This window comes from Gopherus flavomarginatus, assembly GCF_025201925.1.
Source record: "Gopherus flavomarginatus isolate rGopFla2 chromosome 11 unlocalized genomic scaffold, rGopFla2.mat.asm SUPER_11_unloc_1, whole genome shotgun sequence".
In the NCBI taxonomy this organism is placed as follows: domain Eukaryota; kingdom Metazoa; phylum Chordata; order Testudines; family Testudinidae; genus Gopherus; species Gopherus flavomarginatus.
The window spans coordinates 70,269-87,769 of record NW_026114602.1 but is presented as its reverse complement, the minus strand read 5'-3'; the positions used below and the strand labels follow the sequence as shown (position 1 = coordinate 87,769).

The following is a 17,501-nucleotide window of genomic DNA, read 5'->3' as shown; positions in this document are numbered from 1 at the left end:
GATGTACATAGGCTACTGGGGAGGCTGAAGGGGTTATTTTTGCTCCTGGTGGAGGTCTAGGGCAGTTGGGATATGGTAAAGTGGTAACAAATGGACTGCCTACACCCAGGACATGTGCTTGAGGTGCCTGGAAGAGAAAATTCTGCAGCCTGCTCAGATTTCAGGAAATGTAAAGCACACAGGTCCAGTGGATTTGGACCCAACACAGCAGCATGGAAAATTTCTCCTGGAGGGAGTTTTAATGGGGCTGTGTGTGCCAGGCATTCTCCGTTAACCTGGTTGTAATTCCTTGGTGTCTCTGAAATCATAAACCTCCATCTGTAGAAACGTCCAGGTTACCCTAGATGTGAATTTCTGATAGCTACATCATAGAAGAAGGAAAAATGAACAAAATAGCTCATCATCTCTCTTTTTCTTTCATACCCACCCACATCCACACACTTGCACACTTTTCAGGTAACCTTTGAGTTATAAAACCATTGATGAAGCAGAATCATTTGCATTCAAGAACCTAGGATGTTGTTGGAGTATTTGACATTAGAATTTCTCTGCTGAATTTTCTTCCCTTGTGATTTCACTTGAAAATGGGGGCATACAACTTTGCTACATCTTGGGAGAAAGCAACATTTTATGGATTACTCTTCCCAAGGCACCTTTCACCTCTTTGTTCCTCAGGCTGTAGACAATGGGGTTGAACATGGGAGTTACCACTGTGTAGAGCAGGGAGAACACCTTGTTGAAATCCAGAGACTGGTTTCCTGAGGGCACCACATACATGATGATCAAAGCCCCGTAGAAAGTTGAGACAACAATGAGGTGAGAGGAACAAGTGGAAAAGGCCTTTTTCCTCCCAGCAGTGGATGGGATTCCCAGGATGGTTAGGATGACATAGATGTAGGATGTAATGGTCAGGACAAATGGGGCCAGGGTTATGATGGAAGCTAAGATCAGGGATGTTACCTTAATGATGCTGGTGTCTTCACAGGAAAGTCTCAACACTGCTGTTAAATCACAAAAGAAGTGGTTAATTTCACTCTGGCTGCAAAATGCCAATTTAGATGTCATAATTACTGTAAAGGAAGGAGCCACAAATCCACATGTCCAAGAAGCAACTGCCAACAGAAAGCAAGTCCTGGAGCTCATCAGAGTTACATAATGGAATGGTCTGCATATTGCTAAGTACCGGTCATAGGACATCCCAGTCAGGAGGAAACATTCAGTAGTCCCCAGGAAGCTAAAAACATACAACTGGATGCAACAACCTGGCAGAGAGATGGTCTTGTCCTGCGTCAGAAAACTCACCAGCAGCCTGGGGATGACATTGGAAACATAGCCGGTTTCCAGGCAGGACAAGTTGCTGAGAAAGAAGTACATGGGAGTGTGGAGATGATGGTCAGTCCAAACTGTGAGAATGAGGAGAATGTTCCCAGCAATGGTTGACAGGTAGATAATGAAAAACATCGCAAAGAGGGTTATCTGCAGCTCAGGACGGGTCTCAAATCCAACCAGCAGAAATTCTGTGATAGTGGTTTGATTCACCTTCTCTAACCCAGCCATTTGTTGTCTAGAGAAAAACAATGTTGTGTTGTAAAAAAATTAATGTACTATGGAACACAGACACAATAACACACACACTGCAAATAGTAGGATTAGAATCCTGGCCCTTTAGCTCCAAGATTACAGATTTCTACCAATTATACTAAAAGCAACCATCACTAGTTAGTAATCAGGTAATCCTTGACACCCCCCAAACTCAGTTCTCTTCCCAACATACTACCCCCAATCACCTGTGAAGTGGCTGTTCAACTGGACTTTTAATCTTTAGCCATAAAAGAGGCCCCCACAATTTTTCTACTATCTCACCTGCTCTTAAACCTTTTAATTCCAACATTTCCATAATCTTATGAACACATTGGAAAGTTCAGAAGTGCTTTACTGCTTGTGATGCCAATATGATCTAGTGGTTCTGTCTACCTAGGTACTTACATGAAACCAAGAGTGTAAAGACTGCTTCATAAACACTAATTCCTTTATCTTCACACCACCAACATAAATCAGGAACTGCGGCACAGAGAGATCAGCAGTCTTACACCTTGTGTCATCATTTACACCTTTGTAAAACACTGTCAGATTAGAACAATTGGGCTAGCTTCTCAGATGGCATAACCAGTATATGTCACCTTACTCCAGATAGGGGGATGGACTGTAATGTTTTGTACAGATGTAAATCGGTTACAGAAAGGCAGATGGGGAATTGCTGAGAATTATTTTCAATATTGGGAGAGCCAGGAATTGAACACATATCTGATGATTGAGCACTGGGCAATCCTTTCTGAGCAGTGAAAGTGTGGAAGTAGGGAAAGAATTGACAAGGATTTGTAAGGGATCTTATAGACTCATAGACTCATAGACTCTAGGACTGGAAGGGACCTCGAAAGGTCATCGAGTCCAGTCCCCTGCCCTCATGGCAGGACCAAATACAGTCTAGACCATCCTTAATAGACATTTATCTAACCTACTCTTAAATACCTCCAGAGATGGAGATTCCACAACTTCCCTAGGCAATCTATTCCAGTGTTTAACTACCCTGACAGTTAGGAACTTTTTCCTAATGTCCAACTTAAATCTCCCTTGCTGCAGTTTAAGCCCATTGCTTCTTGTTCTATCATTGGAGGCTAAGGTGAACAAGTTTTCTCCCTCCTCCTGATGACACCCTTTTAGATACCTGAAAACTGCTATCATGTCCCCTCTCAGTCTTCTCTTTCCCAAACTAAACAAACCCAATTCCTTCAGCCTTCCTTCATAGGTCATGTTCTCAAGACCTTTAATCATTCTTGTTGCTCTTCTCTGGACCCTCTCCAATTTCTCCACATCTTTCTTGAAATGCAGTGCCCAGAACTGGACACAATACTCCAGTTGAGGCCTAACCAGCGCAGAGTAAAGAGGAAGAATGACTTCTCGTGTCTTGTTTACAACACACCTGTTAATTCATCCCAGAATCACATTTGCTTTTTTTGCAACAGTATCTCACTGTTGACTCATATTAAGCTTGTGGTCTACTATGACCCCTAGATCTCTTTCTGCCATACTCCTTCCTAGACAGTCTCTTCCCATTCTGTATGTGTGAAACTGATTGTTCCTTCCTAAGTGGAGCACTTTGCATTTATCTTTATTGAACTTCATCCTGTTTACCTCAGACCATTTCTCCAATTTGTCCAGATCATTTTGAATTTTGACCCTGTCCTCTAAATCAGTTGCAATCCCTCCCAGTTTGGTATCGTCAGCAAACTTAATAAGCGTACTTTCTATGCCAACATCTAAATCGTTGATGAAGATATTGAACCGAACCGGTCCCAAAACAGACCCCTGCGGAACCCCACTTGTTATACCTTTCCAGCAGGATTGGGAGCCATTAACAACTACTCTCTGAGTATGGTTATCCAACCAGTTATGCACCCACCTTATAGTAGCCCCATCTAAATTGTACTTTCCTAGCTTATCTATAAGAATATCATGAGAGACTGTATCAAATGCCTTACTAAAGTCTAGGTATATCACATCCACCGCTTCTCCCTTATCCACAAGGCTCGTTATCCTATCAAAGAATGCTATCAGATTAATTTGACACGATTTGTTCTTTACAAATCCATGCTGGCTATTCCCTATCACCTTACCACCTTCCAAGTGTTTGCAGATGATTTCTTTGATTACCTGCTCCATTATCTTCCCTGGCACAGAAGTTAAACTAACTGGTCTGTAGTTTCCTGGGTTGTTTTTATTTCCCTTTTTATAGATGGGCACTATATTTGCCCCCTTCCAGTCTTCTGGAATCTCCCCCGTCTCCCATGATTTCCCAAAGGTAATAGCTAGAGGCTCAGATACCTCTTCCATTAACTCCTTGAGTATTCTAGGATGCATTTCATCAGGCCCTGGTGACTTGCAGGCATCTAACTTTTCTAAGTGATTTTTTACTTGCTCTTTCCTTATTTTCTCTTCTAAACCTACCCTCTTCCCGTAAGCATTCAGTATACTAGACATTCCTTTAGACTTCTCAGTGAAGACCGAAACAAAGAAGTCATTAAGCATCTCTGCCATTTCCAAGTCTCCCGTTACTGTTTCCCCCTCCTCATTGAGCAGTGGGCCTACCCTGTCCTTAGTCTTCCTCTTGCTTCTAATGTATTGATAAAAAGTCTTCTTGTTTCCCTTTATTCCCATAGCTAGTTTGAGTTCATTTTGTGCCTTTGCTTTTCTAATCTTGCCTCTGCATTCCTGTGTTATTTGCCTATATTCATCCTTCGCGATCTGACCTAGTTTCCATTTTTTATATGACGCCTTTTTATTTTGTAGGTCACGCAAGATCTCAAGGGTAAGCCAAGGTGGTCTTTTGCCACATTTTCTATCTTTCCTAACCATTGGAATAACTTGCTTTTGGGCCCTTAATAGCGTCCCTTTGAAAAACTGCCAACTTTCCTCAGTTGTTTTTCCTCTCAGTCTTAATTCCCTTAATTTGGATGTGTTCTGTGCACATCCAAAATTGCTGCTGAATGACCCGCCCTTGGAGCAAGTTACCAGTGACCCAGGGCTGCGGCGGAAGGAGGGTGCAGGTGTGGGGGAGGGAAAGCCCAGGGCTGGGGCAGCGGAAGGTGTGAGGGGACACTAGTGGGGGGGAAGGGGGGAGCCCAGGACTATGGCAGCAGCCAGATGGGGGTAGGGCACTAGTGGCAGTGGGTAAAGGAGGAAGCCCAGCGCTGGGGCAGCAGGGGATTTGGGAGGGAGCCCAGGGCTGGGACGGGGAGTAGCCAAAATTTTTTTTGCTTGGGCCAGCAAAAAACCTAGAGCTGGCCCTGGTCTCTGTTACTGCTTGGAACCACTTAAAACCTACTTTTGGTATTTAATAAAATCACTTTTTACTTATTAATTAACTCAGAGAATGTATTAATACCTGTGTGTGCGGGAGGGCAAACAGCTATGCATATCTCTCTATCAGTGTTATAGAGGGCAAACAATTTATGAGTTTAGATCCCATTGGAAGTTGGGCATCTGAATGTTAAAGACAAAAACACTTCTGTGAGCTGCTTTCAGTTAAGTCTGCAGCTTTTGGGCAAGTAATTCAGACCCTGGGTCTGTGTTGGAGCAGATGGGTGTGTCTGGCTCAGCAAGAGAGGGTGCTGGGGTCCCGAGCTGGCAGGGAAAGCAGGGGCTGAAGTAGTTTTGGCATATCACTTGGCAGTTCCCAAGGGGATTTCTGTGATCCAACCCGTCAACATTGTGTTTCTGCCCAGAGCAGAAAATCACTGAGAGCTGAAATCACTCAAATTAGAGTGTTTCTGCCCAGCCTGCAAAGAGCTGAAAATCACTATGAGACTTATGTGCAGAGGTCACAGCACAGAGGCAGGTGGCAGCAGAAGGTGACTGACAATCAGCTGGTGAATGAAGAGCTGGTGAGGTGGCCAGGTGGCACAGTGAGCGAGTGGTTGGCAAGATGGCCAGGCAGCACAGTGAGTGGCTGGTGGAGAGGTGCAGCAAGTGGCCAGCAGGATGACTGGCAGAGAGGGGCCATGGAGCAAGTAAGGTGTCTCCTTACTTCCACCCAGGATGGGAGGTGAATTCTGCAAATGCACCTATGAACTCTGGGTCTGCACTGACCAAGGACAGTAACTGTGAGTGGGGTGCAGAGAAGGGACAGGCACATTAAAGGGACTTTTGCATTGCTGGACTTAAGAACCTGAAGGAAAAAGGACACTGCCCAACTTATTTAGGGGTAGGTTTTTTGCTTAGGGTTTATATTTATTAATCCTGTTTGTGGTGTTTTCCCAAATTAACATCGAGTTACTTCACTACTTTCATTAAAAGCTTCTTTTCTACACCAAGACTCTCTGCTTGCGAGTGGGGAAGTAATGCCTCTCAGGGGTGGTGTGTAATCTTCCTAAGTTACTAGGTGGGGGCTTGAGACGGTTGTGTGTTGTATCAATAGAAAGGAACGACTAGATGTTGAACCCAGCCCTGATTGCTGATGGCTCTGCCTGGCAGAAGGGGTTTTATATATATATATATTTCAGAAATCAGAAAATGTTATTGATTTTTTAAAAATTTTTCACAATTTTGATAAACCAGTATAAATTCCCCTGTGAAATATTTTACTATTTTTACTGTTAGACAAAACCAACATCTTAAAACAAACCAAGAAACCAGTATATAGCCAGTGGAGATTATTTCATATGGCATGTGTTCAATACAGCCTTGAAAAGAAGTGACATCTAGGCAGTTTAGAGACACGATTGCACACTGGAAGTCAGGACTTGTCTAGATGAGTAGTTGGTGGGTGTCAAGCTGGGGTGAAAATGCAAAGCTCTGTGTATTAACCTTCAGTTCAAGGAGTCACCATAATATCAGAGTTTCAGCTACCAAAAATGTTCACCTCCTTATCAAAACACATTTCTTTGGTGCGAAATTGTCTGGAGGGCCCCTTTCACCTCATTGTTCCTCAGGCTATAGATAATGGAATTAAACATTGTTGAGAAGATTGTGTAGGAAAGAGAGAGCAGCTTCTTGGTATTTGTGGAGTAGATGGATTCGGGTCAGAGGTAGGTCAAACTGGCCATGCCATAGAATAGAATCACCACAATGAATTGAGAGGAGCAGGTGGAAAAGATTTTGGGCCTTCCTATGGCTGTTGGCATCTTTAGGATGGTGGAGATGATATGGACATAGGAAAAAAAGATAATCAGAAAGGATGGAGAGGTAAGTATAGTGGAGGCAATTAATGCATACATACAAAAAGGTAGGAGTCTGCACAGATGAACTCTAGAACTGGTGCGTGCATCACAGAAGAAGTGGTTCAACTCACTGGACCATCAGAATGGGAAACTAAACAACCATGTTGTTTGCACAGTTCCCATGGGAATCCTTGAGATCCAAGAAGTCACTGCCAGCTTTTTACAAAAGTTCTTGTTCATGATGGTGGTGTAATGCAATGGGCCATATATAGCTGCATAGCCATGGCGGACAGGAGGAAGGACTCTGTGATGCCAAAGAAGAAGAAATACATATGTGTCATGTCACCAGAGAAGTAGATGTCTTTATTCTTAGAGAGGAGCTTCATCGGCATCTTTGGTACAGTGACTAAATTGAATAAGATGTCCACAAAGGACAAGTTCTGGAGGAAGAAATACATGGGGCTTGACCATAGTCTCATGCTATTTTTTTAAAAAAAAAAAGCATTTATAATCTGGAGTCATGATAAAGAGAGATCTAGGAATAAATTCTGCCCTGTGTTTTTTCTTGAACAACATCAGAGCTTCTGTATATATGTAACTGAGAGCATAGCCTGGGTCTTCTTGAATTCGATCTGCTGGGGAGGTGGGGTTTGCTGTCTCCAGAATTCTAGTATAATGATAGGTTCTTTCAATTCCTCTTCAGAAACGTTTTTCTCCAGTTCCCAGTTCAAGTTAGACAACATTCGGTATGGCTAAGACTTGGCAAAGATCCACAGTGTCTCAAAATATCATCAAAATGCAGTGTGATGCTCTTTCCCTTTTACACCTCTTTAGGGTAATGATGGAGGAAAGGAGCAGATACCATCCAGAAGTATGTGTTCGCCATGAGAGAAAAAAAACTGAGAAACGGAGGGGAGGGGGACTATAGCTTTCATATGATTTCCATCATCAAACTTAATTCAGTTGACGTTGCTTAAATGCGTAGCACACATCTTTGTCTCCCTCTCATACCTGCTCCACTTAAACGGAAAAGAGTCTACAACTGCTGACTGTCAGAGGCACATGTAGAAATTAAATACTCTTCTTTATTTGTTTTCAAAAATTACAACATGCTACTAGGTTGACAAGTCAGGCCGGTGTCAGGCCCTAGGAAGGAAAAACAAAAGAAGAAACAAACAACAACCCCCCACCCCAGAAAACCAAGATGATGAAAAAACAAAAAAATAAAATAAATGATACAACCATAGAGCAATAGAGTTCATGGCCTGAAGTGCCCATCAGATCATCTAGTGAGAACTCCTCTCTATCACAGTCCTGCAACACCAGCCATCACCTGCCCACCTAACCCAACAATGACTGGAGTCTGAAAAAAACATAAAAAACAAAGAAAACAGTGAAACAAACCAGAAGAGGGGGGAAAGAGGTTCAGTGTTACAATACACACAGAAACATGCACACCCCCACACCACCCATGCCCCACCCACACCCACGCACACCCACACACTCATCAGGAAGACAAGAGCCTTATGAAGAACATGAAACACACAAAAATAAAGAGAATGACAAGGAAGACCAAGGACTAATCATAATGAAGAGCAGTAAAAATGAAAACATGAAATAAAACACAAAGTAGACAATTTTTTCCCCATCAAATGAATATTTAAAAAAAAATTAAAAGAGCCCAGCTGATGGAACAAGTCTCATTGTCTCATTGCTTCTTGTACTCCCCCTTTTGTCTCTCTGTCTCCATCTGTTGTCTCTTATCTTATATTGTAAGCTCTTTTTTGTTCTGAGCTTGTACAATACCTAGCACAATGGGGTCATGGTCATGAGCTAAGGCCTCAACCTATTATGATGATACAAAGAAATAACAATAACAACAAGTGGGGTGGGATGTGGGAGTTGTTTTTGGTTCGACATGCAGCCAACATAATCCCCTAACAAAAAAGAAATGATCAGTTCAGGTAAATTTGCTACCCTAACTCAACAGCTACACAGAGAGCTGTGCAGGACCTGAAATTTCTGTTTGGAAATTCTTGGGAGGTGGACAGCTGGTGGGAAGCCAGCGAAGCAGATTCAGAGCAAGCCTGGCTTATTACCATTGAAACCTTAGAAAGAATCAATATATTCCTGTAGAATATATTGATTCTGTCAAATCAGCATTTCCTGGTGGAAAATGGTTCAGAGCAGGAAAGAGCTATAATTAATTTTATACAGGAGGGAATAACTCAGGGCCTCTTGCTCCCATCCAGGACACTCTCCACTGGTCCACTCCAGATAAACCATCAGTGACTGCATCGCTGAAGCAAATCAGTTTTCAAAGGTACCTAAGGGAATGTGTCATCCAACTCCCATTGAAAATCAATGAGACCTGGTTGACTGACTCCATCCGGTGCCTGTGAAAATCTCTGTCTAAATGTACAAGGAGCCTAATTCTTAACTGTGTAGCTCAGGGCAGCTTGACTTATTTTCAGTTCCCATCATCTGGAGATTGAGATTACATGCTGCCATTTTTGGAGGCAGGAGGGGGATAAACATTCCTGTCCACATAAAAGTTGTCATGCTTACTGGTCGGCAATCAGTGTAAAACAAACAAAGGGAAGTATTTTTTCACACAATACACAATGAACCTGTGGAACTCCTTGCCAGAAGATGTTGTGAAGGCCAAGACTATAACAGGGCTCAAAAAATAACTAGATAAGTTCATGGAGGGTAGGTTTATCAACAGCTGTTAGCCAGGATGGACAGGGATGATGTCTCTAGTCTGTTTGCCAGAAGATGGGAATGGGCAACAGGGGATGACTCACTTGATGATTGCCTGTTCTGTTCATTCCCTCTGGGGTACCTGGCATTGACCACTGTCGGAAGACAGAATACTGGGCTAGATGGACCTTTGGTCTGACCACTGTTATGTTCTTATCTTCATCTGGAGGACAGTTTGGGGAAACAGCTGGAGAATAGCCAGATAAAGCAATTTGGAGTTAAAAGAAATATATTTAATCTTTTTTTAAACTTGTTTAAAAGTCCTCACTTTCTTTCTCATCTAGGCATGTGTCACAACAAGTTTGGTCTATACACACTATTTTTGCATGCATTGTTCTGCACTGACCAATCAATAGGATCTGGGCACATAAACCCATTAGGATCCTTTCAGAATTCCAGCCATCCACTTTAGTAAAGTGCCTGGCACCATAGAATGAAATGTGATCACTCGTGCTACCAAATGAGTGGTAAAATTTGCAGGATCAGTCACTAAAGAATTGCTGCTCTCAGATATAGTTCTTCACTGTCAGAGGCTTAAAGCCTGAACTTTCAAAGTTGGAGTTTATGGCACTAAAAAAAAAAGAGAATTAATCCTTGATGGGAAAAATTATTCATTTGAACGAGAATTACTCATTGGATTAGGTCCAGACATGTATGATCATTGCAGACATGAATTATTATGATTAATAATAATAATTCAAGTAAAGAAGAAGATAGAGGCTTAGGAGGAATCTGCTGTGGCAGGGAAGCCAAAGAAGAGATAGAGCAGAGAGCAAAGTGTCTATATTGCTCAGGGCAGCTGGCACATCAGGAAGGATGAGAGTAAAGTAAGCTTCAATTGTATTTAGCTATAAAGAGGTTATTAGAGTCTTCAGTGAGGAGAAACCAGGTCCAAACTGGAGGAAGTTGGTTAAAGGTAAGGGAATAAAAGAGCTGTTGTTCCTGTTTCAATAGAGTGCAACAGTTGGGGAGTATCAATTTCACAAACAGTAATGAGACGGGTGAGGTCAGTTTCAGCTCCCTGCCCTTATGAACCTGGAGGAAACTGGACAATTTTACGTGTCTAATGAGGTAAATCACTGGCAGTGGTGGGTGTCCGTTTCTCATCTGAGTAGCATGGCAGGATCCATAACAAATGAATCCTAGTTCATTGGAAGGATTTAAATATCTCTAGACAATAACTCCCTTTACTGCAGCCCACGGACATCCTCACCCATGTCTGGAATTAGTACTGGTGCCTCCACAGCAGAGCCACTTTGCTTATCTTCGATAAATCCTCTTAAACCACAGCTGGGACTGCTGCTTCTGTGTCACCTTCTCTTTTTGTTTTGGGAATGACTCAGTAAATTGCTGTTTGACTTTCTTTACTCAAATTCACAGATATGGTCCCATGATTCCTGTGCCTATATAACTGGGGGGAAATTTTAGTGTTAGTGGGGCACCAAACTGCACCTTGTGCTTTTGATAATTTCCCCTGGTTTCCTTCTCTCCCTAATATTGATTTTAAATCAATGATTGTTCTCAGAGGTGTTTGCCTGCCTGCTTTCGTGCTTGACAGGACACAATTTTTAATACATTCATAGGACTATGCTATTCTAGCTTCACCTTCTCTATAAAAGCTGTTCTCAAGGAAATGTTGTAGCAAACCATGTAAATGCAGCCCTGTGTCAACTACTAGTGATGGACCACTTTCACATGTGGTGAAAATTATCGTAGCTCCACTATAGTCATTGGGCCAGATTCCCAGCTGCTGTAGCCTAACATTGATCCACTGATGTTGTGCAGTTATTTTACTGCCTACATCATGAGAGAAACCTGAATAAAATCTAGTGGTGAGAGCAGTTTGTTAGAAAAGAGTGAATAAATAGTGTTATTTTGTGCGACTGAAGAGGGGGAATGATCCAGTCTCATGTTCCTCAGTATTTATTGTTTCTACAAACATTTCCTCATGCTCACTGGGACCTCTGTGTAAGAATAATAATTAATCAGACACGGATGAATATTTATATTTATTTCTGGTTCTCATTTTGTTCTAGCCAAACCCTATTTATTTGTTTACTCATTTAAATACTTTCCGCTCTACAATAAAATAACACCCAATCAAATCTCTGGGTGGCCTTGAAAATCTTTTCAAAAGTACTTTTCAACAATTAAACCCAGTCAAATACCACAAGGTCAAACAACTCAGCAGCAATATATATCTGACAGAAACTGAGCCCTCATCCCACCACACCCAGCTCCCAGAATCTCTCACCAGTGTTCCACAGCAAGTTTACCCAGCCCTAGCCCATCCCACATCTCCCTGTGTGCAGCAGAGAAAGATGACACTTGCTCTGTGCCCTGAAGGTTGACAAACTCATGACTAGTTGGAGCACAGGGGCTATGAGTTCCAAAGATGTTGGACTCTCATATATAACAACCTGACAAAACGCCTCCTCCCATAGATCAATGAGGCTCCAGCTCTGTTACTTCCACTGACTTTAAGTGTGGCAGAGAGTGACCTATGGATCCATTAGACAGAGTTTTATGGCAGGGAATCTGAGTTGGTTAAAGTAGTAAGGTGCCTAAATACCCTTGGAACTCAGTCAGAACTGGATGCCTAACTTCCAGCACACATGTCAAAATGGTTATCTTAGAATCAACTTGGAAGCCAGCAGAGAGCTCATGCGGAAGAGAGAAGCAAGATATAGTCATGGGAAGAAACATCACATGGACAAGTTACAGGTACACCAGGAAAGAAGAGGCTTCATTCTCATTTCATTTCAAGTGGTATAAATCTGGAGTTACTCTAGATATTCAGAGGTGTATCTGAGCTCAGAATCCCATTCATGGTCCTTGTTTAAAATATAAGCTGAGATTTTTAAAAGAGACTAAGAGATTTGGGCACCCAAATTTCCATTCAAATTGGATCCATGATGCGCGATGTATTTATATTTAAACTAAGTATAGGATTTACAATAGACGTAAGGAATTTGGGGACCTATCTCCAGTTGACCCCCGTTGTCCTTTTGAAAGTCTCAACAAAAACAATACAGTTTGAGATCTGTATCCTCTCCATGTATGATACCAAAGGCCACATGGTAAAAGCCTTTGAGTTAACTGAAACATTCACCTGCCTGGGGGAAAAAAAATCAAAATTGCCTTGAACATATTTGCCAACCCAGCATTTTCCTGATGGCCCCCTTCACCTCTTTGTTCCTCAGGCTGTAGATGATGGGGTTTAACATGGGTGTGAAGACTGTGTAGGAGAGAGAGAGCAGCTTCTTGGTGTCTGGGGAGTAGCTGGATTTAGGTCGGAAATAGGTCAAGCCAGCTGTGCTGTAGAACAGAGTCACCACCATGAGGTGAGAGGAGCAGGTGGAGAAGGTCTTGAGTCTGCCTTCAGCTGAGGGTATCCTCAGGATGGTGGAGATGATGCAGATGTAGGAGACCAGGATGAAGATGAAGGGGAACAATACAATTACAATGGTGCCTGTCACAGCATACATCTCAAATAGGTAGGTGTCCCCACACACCAGTTTCAACACTGGGGGGCTGTCACAGAAGAAGTGGTTGATTTCAGTGGGACCACAGAAGGGGAAACTGAACAGCCAAGTGGTCTGCACTGTTCCTACAGGAATCCCTGAGACCCATGAAGTCACTGCCAGCTGGATGCAAATCCTCCTATTCATGACAACTGTATAGCGCAGGGGGTTGCATATTGCCACATAGCGGTCGTAGGCCATGGCGGCCAGGAGGAAGCACTCTGTGCTGCCAAAGAAGAAGAAGAAATACATCTGCAAGATGCAGCCATGGAAGGAGATGGTTTGATTGGCAGACAGGAGGTTCGCCAGCAGCTTAGGGACGATGACTGAGGTGAAACAGATCTCCAGGCAGGACAAGTTCCGGAGGAAGAAGTACATCGGGCTATGAAGAACAGGATCCGCTGTTGTGATGAGGATGATGAGAATGTTACCCATTAGGGTTATCACATAAGCAGCCAGGAATATCGCAAAGAGCAGGCGCTGGAGCTGGGGGAGATTGGAGAACCCTAGGAGAATTAACTCAGTGACCACAGTCTGGTTGGCCCAGGTCATTCTGTCATCATTCAGGGCAACTTCATCTATATTTCCCTCCTTTTGTTCCACCAAGGGCACCCACTCTATGCTCTCAGTTCCTCAGTTGTCACTTCTCTGGGGTAGAGACTCATGTCTCTCCCTCTTTACCAGAGGGCTTCGAGCCCTGCCTACCTTCTGCTTTCCTCAGTAAGCCTTAGCAGGCCTACGTCTGTGCTTTCTTTTCTCTTCCAAGCCTACAAATGGATTCATTCCCCCCAGCAATATGTTACTATGCAATTCTTTCTAAGCAAGAATGTTTACTCTTAAGGTGAAAGCGTTACAGAGAAAACATATTAAAATAATAAAAGAACCTATATGCTTGCTCATAAGATAACCAGAGATCACCTCAACTCCAGCAAGGGCTCTGCTAGGAGTCGTTCCTTCCCAACTCACCAAAGGGTTTTTCCCAGATTACAAGTTCATAACAGCATTATCTCAGAACTCACACATTCATGAAAACTTTTGCCTCTCCTTTATACAGCCTGGACCTTTGTTTTTTAGATTCCAGGAATAGGTAATCAGCCGAGAATAGCTCTCTCCTCAGGACATAGCTTCAAATGGCTGGAGCTTCCCAGGAAAGCCACTTATCTGTATATGTTCTAAAACTATATTCTTATCTGGCCCATTCCTAAATACAATCCTTTGAAGCTCATACTACTGCCAAGGGTTCATCACCCCTCTCTCACTCTGGAGAGGTTACAGGTAATCCTGGCCCACAATAAAGTATAAACCATTCATTTAATACAATGGACTCCAAAGATACTTAAACTTAATTCAATAAGGTTTTTCAAGGATATTGCAGGAAATTGCCATATTTGCAACACATTCTTCTAAACATTTTTACTCTGAGTCTGAAAGAGGTTATGAAGAGAGTAATCCAGTTCTCCGAAAGCCTTCAGATTTTCTGTCCTCTTTGGTAAGTTTAATTATGTTCAGTGGAATTCACGCTGCAGGCAAGGTAGTATTTCCTATCAGTCTGATTGTCATGGAAAGTGGTCAGAAGTGTCACCTTCTGGACTACCCCATTTATGATCCACCTTCTGTTCCTGAGGCAGCCACTGACTATGAGCAAGATATTAAAATCTCTGAGAAATATAGTGTGATGGAAACTCTCTGTTATTTCAAGCCAATGTCAGAGTACAAGTGGAAGCCAGTAGAAGTCTGTGATCTGCAAAACATACACGAATGAAAAAAAAATGCAAAAGTAACTAGAACATTGTTTGGACTGTGGTTTTCACAGCCTCTAACTGGGGCTGGGTTTGAAATGGTTTTCCCATCCAGTAAGAATTTTTGAGATTTCAGAAAAAAATATTCCCATCCTGAATCAGGCCAAAAAATCTTTTGTGAACCAATAGACCAAGTAATTCAATTAATGAATGAATCAATCAACCAATCAAACAGTTTGAGGCAATAAAAATGTTTGGTTTTGATAATTTTGAAAAATGCTTCATTCGAATTTACCCTTTTTATTCTTTCTAAATAAAGTTTAATTTTGAAATAAAAAAGTCATTTTCAACTGAACTGTTTTGTTTAGAAGATGTCCATTTTGTGAGCAGAGAAATTCATTGAAACCCATCAGAATTTCATTCATTTTCCCATGTATGAATTCAGTTTACATGAATCAGCATTTTTCAGCAAAAAATATTTTGTAGCAAATTCTCAGAGAACTCTATTTCAAAGGGAGTTAGGAGCCCAAAATCCACTGAAAGGCAATAGAAGTTGGGTCCCTAAATCCTTGACAAATTCTATCCATACTTGTAATATAAATACTGTATTAGCTAAAGCAAGAGGATGGCTGAAAATGCTACTCATATACACAATGTGCCTGGTTCACTACTGTGTTGTTCTAGTTTTATCTCAATGCAACTCCAGGGAAACCTATGGAGTTTCACCAGAATAATGGAACCAGAGTAGTGAAACCAGCCACTTGACTCCAATGGGTTGTCCGCTGGTATAATTAAGAGCAGAACTTGTCAATCGTCTTTATCCATTTCCCACATGACCTCCAAATCAGATTAATTGTGATCCATTTTTATCTGTTTTATCACAGAGGTCTGAACATTCTAGATGTTAATCTTATAGCTCCTCGCCACCTGTAACATCTTGTGATACTGAGGGGAGAGTTTCAAAGGCAAAAAGGTGAATTAATTGATTATCCTCTTGTGACTTAGAAAATCATAGACTCATAGATTCATAGGACAGGAAGGGACCTTGAGAGGTCATTTAGTCCAATCCCTTACACTCAGGGCAAGGCTACGTCATTACTGGACCATCCCACATGAGCGTTTGTCTGATCTGTTCTTAAAAACCCTCAATGATGGACATTCCACACCCTCCCTAGGCAATTTGTTCCTGTGCTTAACCACCCTGAAAGTTATTAAATCTTTCCTAATGCCCAACCTAAACCACCCTTGCTGCAATTGAAGCCCATTACTTCTTGTCCTGTCCCCAGAGGTTAAGAACAATTCTTCTCCCTCCTCCGTGTAACAACCTTTTATGTACTTGAAAACTGTTATCATGTCCCCCCTCTGTCTTCTCTTTTCAAGACTAAACAAACCTAGTTCTTTCAATCTTTCTTCATAGGTCATGTTTTCTAGATGTTAAATCATTTTTGTTGCTCTGCTCTTCTCATATTTGTCAACATCTTTCCTAAAATATGGGGCCCAGAACTGGACACAATACTTCAGTTGAGGCCTAATCATCACAGAGTAGAGTGGAAGAATTGCTTCTCATGTCTTGCTTAGTGCACCTGCTAATAAATCCCAGAATGATGTTCATCTTTTTGCAACAGTGTTACGCTGTTGACTCATATTTTGCTTGTGATCCACGATATGTAACTCCCAGATCCCTTTCTGGAGCACTCTTTCTTAGGCAGTCATTTCCCATTTTGTATGTGTGCAACTGATTGTTCCTTCCTAAGTGAAGTCCTCTGCATTTGTCCTTTAAATTATATATTTAAAAAATGAATTTTTACCAAACCTAGTTATACAGGAGGCCAGAGGAAAGCATTGAAGAGCTAGTGATGCACCATGTGGAAGGCTGTTGACGAATCAGGAAGAATAAGCCTAAAGAAACACCCCTTGGATGAAGCTGGAAAAATATTCATCAGAGTCCTTTGGTAAAGGACAGTTTCAGGGAGTGTGAAGGGAGGAGAACTCACTGTGGAGACAACCAACAGGGTGGGAAGAAAGACAAGACAACAAAAATGACTAGTGCATGAGACACCAAAGGTGTTAAAAGTTTCTCTTAATCTTTCAACAGTGCACTACAAAAATATAATAGATTAAATAGATAGATAGATAGATAGAACAGTAACCAGGATTAATAATGAAGCACGTTTCACATCTCTGGAAATATGAACCTGCTAGTTATTTCATCAGTTTAAGAAAGTAAATTACCGACAATCATATGTAAAGTTTGCCTTTTGGAGCAACACAAAAATAGGTGAAAGAATGTCAGCAACTGGAGGGAGAGAAAACTGCTGAACTCATCTCATGAAAATCTTTACCTTCCTCTGCCAGAGTGAGGGTTTCCTACTGACAGCAAAACAGGGTTGGTTTAGTCTTCTTATCAGGAGTTACTCATCAGCACTGGAACATTTCAACAGAGCCATCTGATGGTAGCAATTACAGGCAAATTGACTGTTCACACATTACCTTAATCATACCATAAAACTTGCTAGTATAGTTTTAGTACTGGGGTTAAGTGAGTTGATGTGATCTGGCAATGTTGCTGTCCTTCTCTGAGGTGTCTGGTAACATATTTATGGTATCATGAGATGTTTATGTGGCCTTCTCCCCAAGGGGCTTGTTTCCTGGGAACTCATTATTACCTGGTGTAAATATACACATATAGTTGGCTTGATAACTATTACCTCATTTATTGGTAGGGTGTTCTGAATAGTGATGGGCCTGAACCAACCCTG

The 17,501-nt window shown here is 41.9% G+C and overlaps 2 protein-coding genes across 2 annotated transcripts; both read right to left on the bottom strand.

Moving 5' to 3' along the window:
• Positions 1-603: 603 nt before the first annotated feature.
• On the bottom strand, positions 604-1,557 carry LOC127040928 (olfactory receptor 5V1-like). The gene is made up of 2 exons (XM_050935465.1): positions 1,263-1,557; positions 604-1,001 (listed from the first exon to the last, which is right to left on the bottom strand). Exons 1-2 carry the CDS (start codon positions 1,555-1,557, stop codon positions 604-606), a joined length of 693 nt encoding a protein of 230 aa, XP_050791422.1.
• An 11,053-nt stretch (positions 1,558-12,610) lies between these two features.
• LOC127040851 (olfactory receptor 10A2-like) lies at positions 12,611-13,555 on the bottom strand. Its single transcript, XM_050935416.1, has one exon. It carries the CDS (start codon positions 13,553-13,555, stop codon positions 12,611-12,613), a length of 945 nt encoding a protein of 314 aa, XP_050791373.1.
• Between the last annotated feature and the right edge of the window lie 3,946 nt (positions 13,556-17,501).

Bases quoted from the DNA above. Each gene is read 5' to 3' on its own strand.
- LOC127040928 (XM_050935465.1), bottom strand. From the start codon at position 1,557: ATGGCTGGGTTAGAGAAGGTGAATCAAACCACTATCACAGAATTTCTG. The intron at 1,002-1,262 runs GTTGTTGCATCC...GTGATTTAACAG, and splicing joins CAAGACCATCTCTCTGCCAG to CAGTGTTGAGACTTTCCTGT.
- LOC127040851 (XM_050935416.1), bottom strand. From the start codon at position 13,555: ATGACCTGGGCCAACCAGACTGTGGTCACTGAGTTAATTCTCCTAGGG.